General features: G+C 47.0%; 1 protein-coding gene across 1 annotated transcript in view; it reads left to right on the top strand.

Annotated features, from left to right (window-relative positions):
- Positions 1-19,893, top strand: part of LOC119446575 (neprilysin-4-like) — a 70,757-nt gene that overhangs the window by 37,069 nt on the left and 13,795 nt on the right. The window contains exons 3-11 of the mRNA XM_037711044.2: positions 559-701; positions 3,634-3,669; positions 4,135-4,191; positions 5,585-5,746; positions 8,622-8,705; positions 11,846-12,048; positions 13,162-13,335; positions 15,556-15,642; positions 16,507-16,631. Of these exons, the coding sequence (XP_037566972.1) occupies positions 559-701; positions 3,634-3,669; positions 4,135-4,191; positions 5,585-5,746; positions 8,622-8,705; positions 11,846-12,048; positions 13,162-13,335; positions 15,556-15,642; positions 16,507-16,631 (1,071 nt within the window). The remainder of the gene's footprint in view (positions 1-558; positions 702-3,633; positions 3,670-4,134; positions 4,192-5,584; positions 5,747-8,621; positions 8,706-11,845; positions 12,049-13,161; positions 13,336-15,555; positions 15,643-16,506; positions 16,632-19,893) is intronic.

Raw genomic sequence — 19,893 nt, 5'->3', positions numbered from 1 at the left:
AGCCCGGGAGCTGCAGAAGGACCTGACCACACGTAGTACAGTGCGCAACCATCGTTACTGGCTTGCTAAGTTCAATTTACTTAAACACTATGGAAACCCGTGGTCGTGGAAGTGGCGAGCCGAGGCTACTGAATATCCACTAAACATCGGAGTTTAATTTCGACAAGACGGCGTTAGACACACTTATTGTGGGCGTAATTCTGGGTGAGGGCATGGTCGTTGGAAGTAGCTGCGTAGCAGCCACGTTTCTGCAGCATAAACGGAGCGGAAGCAAGGTGCGACTCCTACGCGAACCTATTATTGCTACAGTATGCTCCCATGCCGCAGCTTTGACTACACACGACTACACTGCAAGCACTTAGTGACAACAGTGCGTTCACATTCCACTTGAGCGCATGGACGATCGTATGTCCATAACAGTGCATGCATTCCCTTCACGTCTCCTCTCCCTGAACGTTTACGCGATCATGCCTGCTTAGCTAAGCCTGTCAGGAGAGTGCTGTGGGCGTAAAGCACAAACTAGAATGTCGAACACCCGCCGGCATCTGTTCGAAACAGGACGAAGCGATGTCTGCGCCTGGACCGAACGCCCCTGGAGAGGATCCTACTCTTGCTTCTGGTGGTGATGACGTCAGTGTGTGCCATTATGCTCATCCTTCTGGCCAGGCCGCCCATGCCACAGCAGCGGTTGCCATTGAGCGGTGAGAAAAACCTCCGCAAAGGGTGTTTGTTTGCTTGTTTGCTTGTTTGTTTTAATAGGGTGGGAAAGAGACTAGGGCTATGATGCACCAGCATTTTGTGTGAGGGGTTAGTATGAGGCACTGTGCTTAACTGAACTTGTTTATTGCATTATGCGGAACTGTCTGTCAAGAACTAGGTAAGGCAGTAGTCGGCAGTCCTGACGCCTTGGGTTTTGAAATACTGTGAGGAAACTGGAATGGACTTCTCGGGAACTTATACCGAGGCAGCATTGATATTGCTTGGAGTGTTAAAAATAGCCGGCGTCCGAGGCTCTGAGCAAACTCATGTGTCAAGGCAGACAGCAAAGTGTCGCCGTAAAAATGAAAAGCAAGGTACGGACGGAAACTTCTCGAAGCAATAACATGCAAATGTCTGAGTTTGAGATTTATGGACACGCTGGAGAGGACGCTCAACGATAAATATCGACAATTTTAGAGAAAATGCGCTTTAGGCTGGAACTGCGGATGTTCGAGGACGAAGTTCTAAAGGCAGAAGTTTGCAGGTGTTGATCACACTTGTTGCACAGAACATCTTATGATAAATATCCTACCGCACAAAAATATCAAACAAGTATAAAACACGAAAGATGTTTGAATCCCAAGTAATGGTCGGCGCCAACCCCTCGTTTCAGAGGCCAACATAGAAATCAGGAATGCTTTGTGTTCTGAGAGAAAGAGGCGAAATTCATCTGTGACAAACAGAAATAAAAAGAGTCGCTTTGTTACTGGCAAAAAAGAACTACCGATTGAAGTGAGCAACAAGCCTTGTCCGTTACTCCCACCAACCCTAAAGGCCTAAACTACACGTAAGCTTGCCGGTGCGCGAAAGCTCGCGCCCCCGCGCCTCACGCATGCGCAGATGGTGCAGGACAGATCGTAGGCGTCGAAGCGCAGCGCGAGCCCAGATATCTTCTCCAGACAAATATCGGTGCTCTGGCTGCCTCACAAAATACGAAACGATGTCTACCAAAGCGAAAATAGGGATCCAAGTGGGCGCGCGCAGGCGCCGTCTTGTAGGTTCAAACCGCCATTACTCGCGAGGTGCGTCAAACGCAAGGCGCGTGGGCGCGATTCGCGCGAAGGCACGCGTACGTGTAGTTTGGCCTTAACCTAAACAAAAGGTGGACAGTGCGTTACGCATGTTTTGCCAGATTAACCATTCCTACGCGCCCTTTGACTCTGCCCTTGCTTTGAAAGCGGCGCCGATCCCCATCGACATCAGGCCTGACATTTAACGACTTCAATCTGTACATTTTCGACTTGACATACGGCATACATGAGAGCAGCACTCACTGAATAATGTCTATATATATATAATACATTATCTACTGGCGAGAGAGATGCATTATTCAATGGATGCTGGATATGTTTGCTGGACCATACGCCTAGCATTCTGCTCCAGATGGCAGTAGTGATGCATGAAATGACACATACATAGTACAAACGCACACTCCATATGCAAGTGACAGTCACAAGCACACACGGTAACAGGCAATTAAAGTGTCTGGTTCAGTTCAGTGTACAAATACAAGACTACGCGTTATAGCGTTACTTGAGTTGCATATGTATACCACTACTATGCCTGCCAAAGCAATCTGGAACGCTCTCTTGTATTTAACGGCAGCCCCCCCCCCCCCCTTTTTTTTTCCCCTGTTACTTTATTTCATTTCTTATGATCAGATCGAATGCTTTTTTATCACTTATTCCCGAGACTTTAATGAAAAGCTCCGTTTCTCTTCAATAAAGTCTCTAGGAATAAGTGATAAAAAGCCGCCCCCTATCGCTATAGTGTACGCGGTTTGTTTGTGCTCGTCTCTCTCTCTGCCCCTACTCCTTCCCCCCGTGCAGGGTAGCCAACCGGAACGACCTCTGGTTAACCTCCCTGCCTTTCTATGCATCCTTTCTCTCTCTCTCTCTCTCTCTCTCTCTCTCAGCTTCTTTCTTTGAACAAATGTTTTAGCACCGACAGCAGAAAAGTTAGAATTCTTAAGCAGTGGCATTACAGCAGTTGCCACTCCACCTCGAAGGAAAATCACTGACATTCTTCCATCAGTTTACGTTCATTTGCATCAAGCGCGTAACCAAAACCTAAACCAGCTTCGTGCCACGCAGTTGTCGATGTATTTCCTGAGCTGTCAAGTCATCGTTTCCCAAAGAGGTGTTTGCGAGGCCACCAAACTAGCGCAAGACGCAAATAGGAAAGTTTTCAAGAACTGTATGAAGGTTTGCGATTTTTATCTGAATTATATGGCTGCCTTCTTGCGCGTGTGATTGTTGTAAACAAAATAAAATCGGGATCAGCGGTCATATCGCCCGAGCCCCACCGGTTTTTTCTCAACTGCACAAATATATATTTTTCCAATGTTTTCCAATTTATGCAGCATATTACGGAAGAACGAAAGACTGGTGTTCTCCGCCGTGATTGTTTTCTATACCCATCGTCGATACGGAAATTCAAATGGCCTGGAATAAGAGCTGCTTTTGAGATGAGGCCTCATTTCATATTCGTCAGGTCAGCGCTATTAAGGCTGCCTTCTATAACGCGCGGGGCAGACGTTTACGCTGGAAAAACTCAAACAGTAGCACAGACCACACAACGCTTTTATAATGAAATTAGAGGCCTGCCTTCTCGCGAAAACGTCATGTAAACTTCACAGCGTAGACTCATTTGAAGGCGCGTTCGAAGCCTTCAATATCAATCTTGGACGCCACTCTAAATTTTAATGAGGGTTTGGTCGGAAAATTTGGAGCGACGTAATCAGAAAAATGCGAACGTACATTACACTATTAATAACAAATTACTGTCCTAACATTACAGTTATGGTTAAGGTAACTTAATGATTTTGATCTGAAGTTTGCGTCAGTCCTTAATTCCTCCTCCTTATCTTTCCAGACGAAACATCCAGCAATGCATCTAGTACAAGGAGAGGTAAGATCGAGAATTTTGTTAACAGCCGTTATCAGAACTGCACAGATTCTGAAGCACATTATGTCATTGCAGTATTCATTAGCAAGTTGTGCTGACTTTGCCTTGTGCTTTCTTTCCCGCGTATGCAATGAAGCTGTGCTCAAAAAGCGAGGAAATGTATTATAATGCTAAAATTAGTTATTTTACTATCTACGGTAAACAAATTGCATCGTTCGCGGCTCTTGAATTCTGGATAACTTTAGAATTAAACAGACTTCAACTTTACGAGTATTTAAAAAAGAGCTCATCACGTTTTTTTTTTAATCGATACATTCTAATATTTCCAAAAAGTTATAATTACATTGTTTGGATCATTAGATCCTTAAAATATGTTTGCTTAGCGGTATTCATTAATTACAGTTGTAATAGCTTACAAATTATTACTTATCAGATGGTAAGCGACGTTTGTTGTTTCTTGTTTTGCAGAGTGCTTGGGAGCAGAGTGCAAAAGCGTGTGCATAACGGAGGCCTGCGTTAAAGCCGGTACGTATTACAAAGCGAGAACGATTCTATACGAGCGAAAGCTTTGACGGTCTTTAAGGTCTGTTGTGTTCGTGAAAAGAAAGAACTCGCCACTTGAGTGTTGCAAAATGGAGGCATTACAGATCTCTGGCTGAGTGATGGTACACGAAAGGTTTTCGCTTGGCGAGTGTGTCGCTAAATTTCCCCCACGTTACATCCCAACTCTCCACGCGTCCCTTTCGGATTCCCGTGCATTAGACTGCGTGCGGTAGGATAACGACGACTACGAAGGGCTTCAAACTAGGGTTATAAACTGCAGCGTTAAACGTTGGTGTTTGGGTTCATCCAAGATTCTCCCGAAGGGGATGTCAGCTTCTCGGGAATGGTAATGTGGACGATGCTTTTTTGTTGTTGTTTTACGCGAACGCACCGTTTCTGCTGCGCACGTACCCATCCATTGTACGACATGTGCCAAATTTAAAGAGTAGGTTTTCCTTCGTTTGTTCTTGCTTAGGGAGCGCGCGTCAAAAGCTTCAAAATGCAAGTGCTTAACGCAGCTGAGCGCACAGCTTTGGTCAACGCGTAAGCGCTCTACGGATGGTATAACCACGCCGGTCTATTAGGCAGCGCAAAAGTCGGTGTCGAAATATGTAATACAAGCGGCGAAATTAGAATATATCGAGTTTTATTTTATGGTAGCTTAGACAATAGAAATTCTTCTGCGGCCAGTGGTGCAAGAAGGGAAGGGGAAAGGAGTCGGGAAGTGCGGCCACTCTTTCATCTACGCCCGTGGCGGCGGGGAAGATGTCACATCACGAAAAATGTCGTATACGGTATACCGTGAAGCCCAGTGCTTCTAGGCAACGTTCTTCAACCTTATACCAGCTACGAAACTGCGCATCAAACTCCGGGAATTATTTGGGTATAATTGTGTGAGGCTGAATAGAGGTGAAGTGATTGACACGCCACCAATGAGGAACAAAATAAAACCTTGCTTGTACGTGTTGTCGCCTATCGCCTGATCGAAATGCCCGAAATGACACATTCGCGTGATTTTGATTGGAAACTTTTCATGCGCATACACTCCCCCCCCCCCCCCCCCCTTTACCGCCTCCCGTGTTTTTATTTTTTTTTAATTATTATTGGGCTGCTCGGAAAGGGCAGCGTCATATTTAGTATTGTTGCCCAGTGGTGACGCGACAGTCAGCAGACCCCAACACCTTTCACCTATCACTGCGTCCAGGCGCTAAAACATGGGGCCGCCCGATGTAATGCGACTTCATCTGTAGTGATCGAAGAGCTCTTTCCATTTCTGTACATTTAAAACAAAAAAGAAGTTATTGAGTTATTCTGTGTGCCTAGGCGAACAGCCATCTTCCCGTCATCGCGTCTGTATGTCTGTTCGCGCGTGCAGCGGCCGCCATACTGCGGAACATGGACCCCAACGTGGACCCGTGCGCGGACTTCTACGACTTCGCGTGCGGTCGCTGGAAGCAGTACCACGTGCTGCCGCCCGACCGGCCGCACTCGGACACGTTCGCCGTCATGAAGGACGAACTCAAGGTACTGCTCAAAGGTAAACCGCACCCACGCTGACGACGCCCATGGTGTACACGCCGATCACCCCACGCTCGTATAGTCCGTATACGCATAAATGCTGTATATAGGGCGGACCAGTGAGTGTGCGTGCAAGTGGCGCCGAGTACTGCGCGGTCATAACTTTAGTGACTCGCAGCGATGAGCTATATATAGGCTTGATGACGCGGGATGCGGCTTCTTGGTTGAACAGCTTCTTGGTTGTTACTTACTTATTTTTAAGCAGCTTTTCTCCCTTGATATCAAAACAACTGTGAAGCGCTTATTGTATACATATGTAGCCGACTTATTGACGAAAATGCGGCTGAGACGCCTTCTAAGGTGCACGATATCCAGCCTAGACAAATAGGTAGCTTCGGACTTCTCTTCCAGAGCTTGGCATAAAGCGCAGGTGGCGATGTGGGCTTGTTGGTACATCTATAGCAGGGCCCGTCAACGATGGCTGTGAAGCAGCACTAATTCATGTCGCCGATGATGTTTATGTTATCTCTGACGCGATCTATTCTTGGAACACACGATAAATGACCCGCCTCACGTGTATATCGCTTGAGGGCCTGTCTGCTTCCTATAAGCGCAAGCTTGATGTGCCAGGTGTCGTAAAGGAACGTATATGATGCGGATGCTTCCTGACCGATCGTGCCGCTAGGGATACAAACGGGAACATTACACTGGCTCCATATTTGGACAGAAAACAAAAGTATTACTATTTGCGCGACAAAAAGGCTACCGAAGGCAGTGTTATTTTGACACAGTGTGTTATCACGACGTGTTATTGTACTATCTCTGGGATGCGCGCCGCGTTCGTACGTACCGTGTGCTGATTGCTCCAGGCTGCCTGGTATATATGATGGAACGACCAGCGTAGGAAACAATGGGTGCACGCGATGGTTGGCTCCGGTCTGTTGTTCTCGTCGAGGCACTATCTGCGCTTCCGTGAGGCCAGTTAATAGGGAAACGGACCCGGCAGGCAGAAAGCGCCCGTGTTTCGGTATAAAAAGATAGGCCTATATATACTATAGTAGCCCATTACACGTACACTCAGGAGTTATGACTCATGCACACCAGTGACTCGCAGAGGTCGCGCGATCAAGTTGGTCATAAAGCGAGGTCACATATTGTCGCAAATTGTTGCTTTGGTCGAAAAACGACTCTTTTGGGTCAGTAGCCTGCTGCCTGCGTTTTCTTTTTTATTATTATTTTTTTTTCAGTCGCACGACTGCTGTTCCAACCTACAAGCTACTGAAGAAATCATCTGCGCAGGAACAGGACGTCTTTACACGCTAGCGCTTACTTTACGGGGCGACGGCGGTGCGAGGAGACGTGAATAGTCTCAATCGCGAGCCATTTTCGTGTGGCGATGGGCTAAGTCGCGCTTGCCGGATGTGAGCATTAGTCCACCGCGAGTCGCTCCGTAGTCGCCAGCCACGGTGGATCGAGCGACTTCTATCAATTGCCGCTGTGAATGAACCGTAAAGGGAGTACCGGTCACTCCTTTTGCGGGGATAACGGCTCGTCTGAGAGTTTTTGTACTCATCGATAGAGTATGTTCAGACAGACAGAATAATATATTTGGAAGGAAGCACGTTAGGGGAAGGAAGATCGGGCTAAGCGTGGCTTACTATATGGAAGTTTCACATACGGAGCTCCACAGTGAGTTAAGTGTCTCTTAAGCGTTAGCCCCTGGTCGGACCCAATCCACGAAGGACGTCACTGACTTATTCGGATACTCGTCCCTACAAATGCCCGACCGGTGTCCTTCGTACACCCGACGGGAATTGTGGACGTGCGTAATAGGACGAATGAGCGATGGCCGTCAGCGGGAAACGCTGCACCTGTCTCGAGTACGACACGGCAAGGACAATTGAGGTTGCGCAAACCGTGAGCTTTCGAATTTTGCTAACCGTCCTCAAGACAGGTTGAGTTACCAAAATCTATAGAAAAAATATGTGAGAGTTGCACCGCTTTCTAAAACTCACTGCCAGTTTCCTAAGATTTGTAGATTCGTTGTTGTGCAGCTTCAGCTGGAGCAATAAAGTACTGCAGGTACTGGACAAGTGTGTAACTACCTGCATGTAGATGCATCGGCAGGAACAATCATAACACAATGCAAGGGAAAATGAGAGCATTTTGTCCGATAACGCGTGGCTCTTTATTTCGTCTATGTTGCGACACCGAACGTTAATCAATCAGCTCTGACCCTACTGGATTCCTATTCTATGGACACTGATTGCGTAACACCGACTGCGTTAACGATGACAGGATTTGTCTAGGCGGACACTAAGATACCATCGATGCATACTGGTCGATGGAGTGACTGCATCGCGCGAGCCATATAATATGGCTTGTGTTTGATCCTCTTTTCACGGAAGACTTCACCCTTTTTACGCTAAATTTTCTTTTCTCCCTCATATTTTTGTCTAAATCTTATTTTATTTAATAGCCTAGTGAAAATAATTATATTTGCAAGCATGCAGCGACAAAGACTCTTTCTTTCTTTTCATCTCGATATAGAAACGTCTTTTACTTATCGGCGAAATCGGCTGTGCTTTTTTGGCAGTGAGAAACACACTCCTGATAGTTCGTATTGTGTGCACTGTACAGTTGCTGGAATTGTACTAAGCTTACTGTCGGTTAAATTTCCTCCTGCGATACATTAGTGGAGCCCCTTCCTAGCCTCACCCACATACTGTGGGTTAAATTGTCGCGTATTGTCGATGAAACACAAAACATTTGAAACCATTTCTCGAGTACTGCCTCGAGTCTGACGCACACTTATCGTGCTTATTTTTTTTTTTTTTACTTTTCTTTTCGCGCACTAACTGATTTTGCACGTTTTCTTTCTTTCTTTTTTTCAGAGCTGTTGGAGTCACCCATCGACGCATCCGACAGCAACGCCACCATCAACGCGAAGAACTTTTACACCTCCTGCCTCAATGAGAGTGGGTCTTCAAATTCTTTTGTTCATTAGTCCGTTTCCCGCTTAATACATATAATAAGTTGCTGCTATCCTGGTGACGCTTAATAATGGTACTATCGAGATCGCACTTCGCTTGAACATGAGAGCGCGTCGACGCGCTCCATAAAGCGCCAGCGCAGCGAGCGCAGACGTGCATCGAAACAAACCTGTGCAGGTGTAATGACGCCTATAGAAGCGTGTTTTCGTGTTGTCTGCTTGAGCGCAACGCAGGCTTGCTGGTCTGAACAATGTAGTTGTAACGTTTCTTTCAGACGTGTCCTACATAGTTAACATCAAGCCAGTGCAGCCTATAATGGCAGGTCACTGTAGCAGATCATTTTGTCTTGCAGTGAACATAAAGATAGGTTGCTCATTATGACAGGGAACAGCGCGGTAATCACATGCAGCTCGAAATGGTCACGCACGCCGGGCGATTGCCGCACCAAATCTATACGAGTGAAATGTGTTCCGTGCAGCCGAAATGCAATCGGGTGCTAGGTCGCGTTCTTCGTAACACTCTCCCGTTTCTAAATATTGTAGTAGATTTGGCGCGGCGACCATTTGGTGCATGACTATTTCGAGCCGCATGTGGTTAAAGCGCTTGTTCAGTGTTAAAATGAGCCGCCTCTTTTATGTTCACTGCAAGACAAATATCTCTGCTATAGTGAACTGGTATTATGCGTAGCAGTAGCCTAATCAAAACTTTTGTATTTGGCGCAGAATACGCTATATAGTATTGGTGTCTACATAATGTAAACATAATGTGGATATGCTGCTTCTAATTATTGTTATTATTTGAGTTGAAAACATTGACAGGAAAGGGACCGCGAGGAGCAGGCTGGCAATTGCCACCGGAAGGGACACAACGCCTGCCTACTCTTCAGAAGGAAGGAGACAGAAACATAGAAATGGAAGATAGGAAGAAGGGGAGAAAAGATGAAAGAAAGAGCAAGATGACAAATCTCAAAGAATAAAGCAGAAGACACACAGTGCAGGTCACGCACAGCAGGTCACGCTACTAGTTTCTACTTCAACGCAATACAGTAAACACACTGTAAACACATCCTTCCCCTCGAAGTCGATAACCCTAAGCTCGGAGACCCGGCATCTCCCGCCCTGCCGCCGTGTCTTGGTTCCTGGTGGTGAAGATGAATTAAGCGTACGAGAAAGCGGTCCGCCAAATACTCTCGGCGCTTTCTTGGCGGTCCGCTTTGACTGGGCCGCGGAACGCGAGTTGCCAGCGGCTCAACCCACACTTTACAAAATTGAGCGAACGCGGAATCCCCGCCGCAGTCGTTTGAGATGAAGCGACCAAAGGCACCGAAAATCTGTTCTCCTTCTCAGAATCCTGTTCTGCGCGACATATTTAGGCAAAAATACCCGGAAACATTTCCAAACATCCCCATTATTACGGCGTTACGTTTCTCGTTTGCATAACGATGCCCAAAACGCCTAGGCAAATATTATTTTTTCATTCCTTAATTGTGAACACGACCATCTGCGCAGCAATACGCTTGGCGATGGCAACACGGACTACTTCGAGCCAATTATACAAAAACTGTGGCTTCCGCATTCCTCGTGGCTTCTACTGGGTGATTGTGCACGCCTTGTTCGAATAGCTCTTATCTGCTAATATAATTAGTTTTATTCAGCGTCGAGCTGTAGCAAGACCACGTTTCATATGTGCAGTACACGCGAGGACGCGGTTAACTTGCTCTTTCGAGCGTTTGAATCCAAATCGTGATTGGCGTATTCCGCTGCAGGACTGTTCGTGCGGGGAACTGTTGCTTCTCCGTTTGTCACCTGCAGAAGTATATGGCATAGACGGACGGCGATTCTGACCACTCCATCGTCGAAAATGTGACTGTAAACCAAGCATGACGTGTTTTCAAGTGTATATTGTCGGGCACTAACGGGTGGTGAGGAGGTTTGGTTTAATTTTGACCTTATAAATTTCATCAACGTCCACCGGAACCACAATGCGTCGGAGCCTTGTTTCTCTCTCTCTCTCTCTCTCTCTTCTTCTCTCTTTAATTTCCTACCCATCGAAAGGAAACCTCGCACAGCGCCGTGGTCGTGAATCAAACTCACGACTTCGTGTTCAGCAGCGCGGAAACCATAGTCAACATGCCATTGCGACTTCGCGTTGGCGGGTGCCTTGCTTCATCGCCCCTGCTTGTGAGCGAGAAGGGGAAAGACCATTATACAGCAAGCTTTGACAAGTAAAAAAAAAAAACGTCACAGTTTCGCCCGGAAAGCGAAGCATCAATTGCGATAGCTAGGTATTATAGACAACACGAAACAACGCTCGTAGTTTCATCGGTCGTATAAATTGCAGTGAACATTCGCTTACTAATGGCGTTACCAAAGTTTGCCCGTGCACGTCACGCGTGCACGGTCAAACACGAGCAGATCTCACTCGATGACCGCGAACACTCGCTTTGACAACACTGGCGTGCATCCGCCCCACTCACCAAGCCACCATCCTTCTCGGCTCTCCCTCGCACCTACAGCACACGGTGCGCGGCCGCAATAATATCGCACTTGGATTTTATACGGAACACCACTGCGACGGCGACACCGACGGCAATGATGGAACTTCGCCTGGAGTGTCTATTTAATAAAACGAGACAGGAACAAGCCTCAAGCTCGAAAGAATACACCACCCCTTAGATTGCGGAGTGCCTGCGTACTTTGAACAATGACTTGAACGACACGCCTGTTGAACGCAAATATAGACAAACACAATGCGAGGAGATATTTTGTCTGAAATATACACACATTTTGCATTATGTGTCCTCGCAATATGTTTGTCCGTGGGTTCAGCATGTCCTTCGTTCAAGACCGTGACCAACTAGCTCGCCTTCTTGAGCCACGTCCTTTCACGTTCTCTTGAGATATGGCGTCAAGTACGAAGGCAGGCAGCCATCTGCAAACCATCCTTCAGACAAAAAAAAGCGATCTATAGGCATAGCCCGCTTACCCCGTTGAAATGTACTGGCTCTATAGCCTTCCAGAGTAACATCACGCGGTTACTCCGTTCCCATATTATACGCTACAACGATAACGCTAAAGAGTGCGCGTACCGGCTAAAACTGTAATGTCTCATTCACTTCCGTGCAGCCGTGATCGAGGCCCTGCGTGAAAAGCCGCTGCTAGATCTGCTGCAGACCGTCGGCTCGTGGCCCGTCATCACACCCAACTGGACAGAGGAGGGCTTCGACTGGCTCAACCTGACGGCCGTCATGCGCAGGCACAGCAACGATATCCTCTTCGCGCAGTGGGTCTCTGCCGACAGCAAGAACTCGACCGTCAACGTCATACACGTAAGGCTGATGCATCCGCGCGTCTATTTCTCTCTCGTCTAAGCTGACGCACTTTGCCAGATCAGAACTGTGCAACCCGCTTCAACATTCTATCATGTGCCCAAATCGCTGCTACTACAGCGTATCCCCTCGTGATAAAAAGCCAAGTCAGTCGTAAAAAATAAGTAGCTGTAAAATCTACGATTTAAAGAACAGTGTAATGATATAAAATAAAAGAAAACTAAACGAGCTCGGCTAACTCCTGGGCAAAGGTCATTCTTTCTCTGTGGTAGAGGTCTTGGAGAGAGGTTAATGCGCTAGCCTGCCGTCCACTTGCCGCGCATCGCAAGTGAGCCCGTGGCAAGTCAACATCGTACGATAGCCTAAATGTGTCGTTCGAGAAGTCGTGAGATCGAAGACACGTTCCCTCGGAGATTTTCCGCTATTGTCTCGGTACTGAGTGTTGCATTCACGTCACTTTATCACCTTCTCTAAGTCGCACCATTCATTTCACCACGCTTAACATCCTGTCAGCGTTACAATTAAAGTCGTCAAGCTAAAACAATTTCTGGTAGGTGCCAGGCAACAAAAACGCTTCTGACGCAGTGGCAATAAGTTAGCGCTCCTAACGCTTTCTCATAAACTGTGGTATATCATCTAGGCTTAGGGTGTTCGCTAGGAATGCTCATTTACCTAAAAATAAAGATTGCAAATAGCAGACCTAAATTAAACGGATGCCATCAGCCATCAGTACAACAGAGTTTGGGCTCTGTAAATGCGTAGTACGACCGACGCTGTTCCTTAGGTACGCGGAGATCAATTAAGCTTAGCATTCTTAGCTTTATGGGCCATAGCGCACCGAAGTGTATGCAATGGCGCCATTAGCGCAGTGAATCCGTCCTACGTACAAAGTAGTTTGTGTTCTGCGCATGCGCAGAACTGTCAACGCTATTTTTTTTTAATACGCTAAGGTCCACTGAACTAAGGTGCCAATAGTGCTTGCAAGCCGCTTGAGTCCGCTGTCTCTAAAACTCTTTGTGCAATCCGACGTGCACGTACACAGCTCATCAATGAGCAAGTGCGATCTAAGCAGCCACAGTGATTGGTCCACGTACTGCCTTGTTTGGCATGCAGCTGGACCAGGCCGAGACGGGTCTTCCGAGCCGCGACTACTACATTCGCGGGACGCAGCAAGTGGAGGCCTACCTACGGTTCATGGTCTCCGTGGCGCAGCTGCTGGGAGCCAATCGGACCACGGCCATGCGCGACATGGAGGACGCCCTCATGCTGGAGGCCAAGCTGGCCAACGTGAGTCAGCAGAGTGCACCTTCTGCACAACGCGTCTTCTTCAGTGTTCCCGCTAATACAATGCTGTCAGCTGCTGTGTGGCAGCGTGAGGCAGTACAAGATACTGCAGTCTTTGCCAAAAGAAACGAAGCCACTTAGGGAACGAATACCGCTGAGTCATGGTTGCGTCGTGCAGCGACCGCTGACCTCCTGGCGCTAGAAAGCTGTGGAGCGTCAGGACAAGAGTTCGCCTCCGTTCCTAGAGCTTAGAAAAAGTGTGGATGCAACAACAGGCCGCCTATGCATCACGTTGTCAACTGTGACTTGCGAATGCAGCGGCTTCATTTCTTTCGACAATGGTCTGTGTGTACGTACAACGGGCCCGTCTGACTGCAATTACCTGGTGGCCAGCCTACTCGGAGGCAAAACAATGCGGCTTGTATTCGTTTGCAATGGTGCTGCAAGTAAGAGCGCCTTTTGTGTTTGGCCAGTGTGCCTCGGTGGAAACATATGCGGCTCGTGAAAACAACGCTGGCGACACTTTGAGCAACCGCACTTCTCAGAATGACGCAACGTGTTTATCACCATACCACTTCCAAAGCACAGCAAAGATGTAATTTCTTTTGTACTGAGACGCGTACCGTCTGACAAGTAATTATGACAACATCTCCTAGATAACTAACCTGCACACCTTGACCTGTGACGTCACGCGTGAATGCAAAGAGTTCATACATTTCTGTGGTGGACGGGGTCGACGCTTAACGCAATGGTTTTTTTTTTTTTTTCCGGAGCATGGCTTTCAATGGGTTCGGCACCTCCTCGCGTCAGGTCGTAATTTTCGTACACCTTTCCAGCCCACTTTTCGTTAATTGCCACGAAGAACAACCCTGCAATTTAAAAACCTAGGAAATTGCAGAACAAGGAGGACACACGTCGTTATACCGCCAACTTTCGTAAGCGAGCCTCCTCGGACTCCAGTCCTGCCTTGCCTTGTATGCCCTTCCCCTCGCCTACTGCTATTATAAGTATATATAGCCTTCACGTTTGTCGCGTTACGTTCCCTTCATGTTACTTTTCATTCCCTTCACGCGGAAGACCGCAGAGACAAGGGGAAAAAATGCTGCAACCAAGACGTCAATTGTCTGGGAGTCACCTTTAGTTTTTGAACAAGCTACCAACTAGTTCCACTGTAGGCTGACATTATACTGACGCTGAGACTCGAGAGATGCACTTTAGCCGAGGGGAGGCGGGGGGGGGGGGGGGGGGGGCGTTTTACTCAGACGGCTGCTGGGTATGGCGCGGCCACGCGGGCCCTGTCTCGAAAGCTATCTGCGATGGGGACAGAGTTCGCGTTGAAGCGAGAGGCAGCACGAAGGTCAATTCGCTCACTGCTGCTGACGCGCTTCCTCACTCCAGCGTTTTGACAGCGAGTTTCCACCGTCATCGAGTGAGATGTCATGTTTGCTTGTGCACGCGTGACATCATGCGTGGTAATTTAGTTAGTAAGCGAATGTTTACAAGCTTATACGGTCGATAAAACTGTGTGTGTGTGTGTGTGTGTGTGTGTGTGTGGTGTGTGTGTGTGTGTGTGTGTGTGTGTGTGTGTGTGTGTGTGTGTGTGTGTGTGTGTGTGTGTGTGTGTGTGTGTGTGTGTGTGTGTGTGTGTGTGTGTGTGTGTGTGTGTGTGTGTGTGGTGTGTGTGTGTGTGCGTGTGTGTGTGCGTGTGTGCGTGCGTGCGTGCGTGCGTGCGTGCGGTGCGTGCGGTGCGTGCGTGCGTGCGTGCGGTGTGTGCGTGCGTGCGTGCGTGCGTGCGTGCGGTGTGTGCGTGCGTGCGTGCGTGCGGTGCGTGCGTGCGTCCGTGCGGTGCGTGCGTGCGTGCGTTTTGTATTCTCAATTTGTAGCCATGATTACATTTCCACATTAGTGACTTCTTATGTGGTTTACTATCAGATCAATGTTTCAGCATAAGTAGCCTCTGTTAATCATGCGAGCTACGCTATAGGCAGGTTGTCCCTAGTACATTTTTAGTGTGCTTATTGCGACCATTACCTTGCATCTAAAGACCTGATATGCGGAGTGTTTGAACTATTGGTATAGGTTTCCGGTTCAGGTCGTTTGCAATCGTTTCTTTGCTCGTGCTTTTTCTTCTGGACTTCTTTAGAGAAGGCCAATTGCGCAGTAACTGCTGTAGCTGTCAGAGGTCTTAGTTTTCTACGCGTTTTTCTCGTTGTTTGAACGCAGCTGACGGAACCCAGCGAGCTGCGACGTAACTTCACGGCCATGTACAACAAGTGGACGGTACAGGAGCTACAGACGAGGATCCCTCTGGTTAGTGTCGAAAGGGACCCTGCGGTCCAACTTTTTTTTTTTTTTTTTTTTACATAAGAACATCAACAGTCGTTTACATCTTCTGCGCTGAACGCACTCGACAACCGACCCCTGAGGAAGATAGAACTCTTGCATACTGGTTCCAACCTACGTAGGCTCGAGTGACTTTAAAAATGTTGTGCATTTTTTTTTTTTTTGAAGCATCGAGTCTACGCGACAGTCTGTGAATACTGTCAAGCGCCTCGCCACGTACGCTCTGACAATTCCTTCTTTCACGTTTCCTTTGTCCGCATCTTTCCGTACCCTTTCATCCAATGCAAGGCAACAAACCGGACATTTCTTATAGTCAACCTCCCTACTTCTTTTCTCCTTCTGCTATCACATATATACCTGTTCAAGTTTCTTTAGGTAAAGGTGGAAACACCATCCTACTGATTACCTTAGTAATGCGAGTGTCTGTGTTGTCTTGTTCTTTGCAGCATGTCTATAAACCACTCGAAAACGCGGGGCTTTCTGCATAGGAATCCAGTTTAATTATATGATTTTCAACATGAATGAACTGTTTAAGTCATTAATTAGCAATTCTAAACATTTAAACACTTTCGCTGCGCAAGACAGTCGTTGTAATTTCATCAATAAGCTTCCTTTGATATGCATCACATGTATCTCAGTTATAATGAGATTTCATTATGAATAAATCATAATATCATTCTGATATAATAATAATGAAATGTAATTTATACTATATTTCATTTTCCCCACGTTTTCGTCACTTCATACCCAAGTGTGCAGGCAGCTTCGCCTAAATTATAAATCCGCTAGCTTATTGAAATGTTTTATTATATTTTTTTACCCTCCCGCAAGATTAACTGGACGCACTACTTCGAAGTCGTCATGCCCATGGAGATACCGCTTTCGGAAGAAGTTGTCATCTTCGCACCGAAGTACATCAAGGCGATGTCTGAGCTCCTCCAAACTGTTCCCAAAAGGTAAGCTGCCTAAATATAAAAGACAAAAAAAACGCCTTAGGGGCGCATGTGAAGGAGAAGACGGAAGAGCTCGAAACGTGGGAGAGGAAACATTTCTCATATTTTGTTTCCGTGCGGCCCGGTTTCGCCCCACTGCACCGAGATGCCTCGTGTGACGCCCGTATCAATTTTAGTAACGCGGAGTCCCGAAAGAATCGTCTGGCGATGAATCCGGCATACCAAACAGCTCTTACGAAAATGCCAAGGAGCTCGAACGAGTCAAAAGCCATTTGCATTCAGCCACCGCTTATACCCAGACCACTTGCGTGTGCGCGTTCGTTAGCGTTAGAATTTCGAGTGCAGTGCTGCCAAATACCGAATGTTTCGTGTGCAATTCGTTGAGACGCTGTTCATTTTTTGTTAGCGACGGATGGGCGTGAAAAAAATTCGTCCGTATTTGCGCCTAAAATCAGTTCCAGTCATTGTTTTCTATTGGTCAAAAACGTATCGTGCCGTTCACATGCGCGTCCAAACGCACAATTCTTAGGCTGTGAAAGAGGCCCATGCATCACAATTAGGCTCATCAACGAAGTATTTGGTGGCTTCGGCGGACAGCCACTACAAAAAATGCAGATAATTTTATTAAATTATGGGGTTTTACGTACAAATACCGCGATCTGATTATAAGGCATGGCGTAGTGCGGGTCTCCGGAATAATTTGGACCACCTGGGGTGCTTTAACGTGCACCTAAATCTAAGTATACGGGTGCTTGCGCATTTCGTCCCATCGAAATAGGGCCGCCGTGGCAGGGATTTGACCCCGTGACCTCGTGCTTAGCAGCCCAACACCATAGCCACTAAGCAACAACGGTGGCTGAAATGCAGATAATCAGTTTGTTGTTCGGTCTATACCTTCCTGTTTGTCCAGTAAATAAGGGAAGCTATGTAAGTCAGCTTGCATCAGTGCGGGCTATCCAGAGCAGTTCGTTGTCCCAACTGCTCGGGTCTCTGAGGGAAGCGCTATGAATACAACAGTAAAGTGAAATGAAGTGAAACAAAGGCAATCAAACAGCGGAGGTCGCTGTGAAAAATAAGAAAGAAAGAAAGAAAGAAAGAAAGAAAGAAAGAAAGAAAGAAAGAAAGAAAGAAAGAAAGAAAGAAAGAAAGAAAGAAAGAAGAAAGAAAGAAAGAAAGAGCCGAGGAGAAACGATTGTTGTATACAATATGCACAAATTAACAGTGTGTGGTGCGTTGTAAATGCACGTTGCTTGGCTCAGCGCAGCATTGCAATAAACTCCAGGGTCTCCACTAATCATATCGCTCGCACGAACGCTCTATGTTTAGTCGACATGACTCGTGAAACATACACGATGAAAGAATCGAAGGCACTTACAATAAGGGACAAGTTCTATGTGAAAGTGTGAGACGATCTGCATCAATTTATGCGCTAGCACAATCGCTAAACCTATTTGGGTGCTGAGTGCAGCGCATGCATTTATTTTGTTTATTAAACACCAGAGTATGCAAAGTTTTGCTACTAAAGAGCCCACTATCCGAAAGTTCTGGCTAAACACACGCGCACACGCAGATGTCAAAAACGCTACACGGGAGAACAATGCAAATAAAAAAATATTAATAATCAAAGGCTTTCACAATCGCATAGGGTGAAAGAAACACACTACATACACCCTATACACATGCAAAATAATTTCTCAATGTGGCAAATCATTTATGGTTTATTGTTGAGAGTGAACCATTAAATGCCCCTTAAGGTAAACAAGATTTTCATAATTGATCCCTTTGAATTCGCTTTACGATTTCAGTATTTTGAGTAACAACTACTAAGAAATTCTCATCCTTTGCAAATTGTGCCTTTGTTACATGTGCAAGACTAGTGCATTTGCGAAATGCTGGCATTCACAAAAGGCAGCAGTACTCCAAAAATATTTTTTATTTCCCCTAATAGCGCCCGAATGACTTCATTGGGCAAGACTAATGCATTTGCGAACTGTGGCTTTGGCCAAAGACAGTGGTGCCACACGTAGATTTTTTTTTCAGCGCAACACTGAACGAATGTTCTTGGCAAACTGTGCTGATTCGTTAAAAACAAGTGAAAGAAATCAATTTCTAGATACGCTACCGCATACCTTCGCGCTTATGCTTCGCCACGTATCAAGCGCGCACCGCAGTGAAGAAAGCAAACCGTACTTGCTCTTCGGGCAGCTGGCGCCACCGCGCGATTCCTCCACGCACTGCGGGAGTGGCGGTTCAGTGCAGTAGCGGGCTGGTTGGTGGCTCAGTGCAGCTTTGTTTCTTATTGATTTCGTTATTCTTTGTTCACGTAAGGGGAGACAGAAAGATAAAGAAAAATGCACACACATAGAAAGAGAGGGAGATCAGAAACACACACACACACACACACACACACACACACACACACACACACACGCACCCTTCCCCAGTGCAGGGTAGCAAACTAGATATCTACCTTCCGGTTAACCTCCCTGCCTTTCCCATTTCATTTATCTCTCTCTTTGTTCCCGTAAACCTCATAAGCGGACATGGTTACTTGCAGCCGCGTTGGGTAATTTGTTTGTGCTGGTACAATGCGACGCAAGTGTGCGCATACGCCGTAGTGGCCTGGACCTCCGGATTAAGTCTGACCACTTGGGGTTCTCTTTAATGTGCTCCCAATCCACGGTACACGAGCATTTACTGCATCCTGCCCCCACCACTATGCAGCTGTCGTGGCCGGGACCGAACCCGTGACCTCGTGCTTAGCAGCGGCAACGCCAGAGTCACTGAGCTACGGCGGCGATTAAGAAACAAAAGCAGCGGGGCCCGCCCCAAAGTAAACTAGTTTGATATCAGTGGCCACCAGTAGACGGATGCCACCTGTGTTTTTCTTTTTTTAATGTAAAAGCATGGGAAGGTAGTCTGCGTCAGAGCTGGCAGTCCCTATATGCCACATTCGTTACGCAAAAAATAAATAAGTAAATAAATAAATAACTGTCAGCCCTTCCACTGGGGTGGAGATGGAAGACCAGCGAAGCTGCACTATGGTGGAAATTATGTATTTCCAATTAGGACTATTAAGACGTGATATTGAACTATTAAAGAATGAGAAATATATATGATCCGGTGGTTCATTTATTTAGTGACCACAGGGCCTTATGGTCGCTACGGTACGCCGCCATAGGGTGTACGGCAAAGGTTGGCACATTCTTCATAAACACGTCACCAACGCCGCGCGCGTTCGGCGCGAACGCGGGCAAAACGCCGC

This window comes from Dermacentor silvarum, chromosome 3 (assembly GCF_013339745.2).
Source record: "Dermacentor silvarum isolate Dsil-2018 chromosome 3, BIME_Dsil_1.4, whole genome shotgun sequence".
NCBI lineage: Eukaryota > Metazoa > Arthropoda > Arachnida > Ixodida > Ixodidae > Dermacentor > Dermacentor silvarum.
Note: the sequence above shows the minus strand (reverse complement) of the source record. Positions and strands in the feature narration are given on the sequence as shown.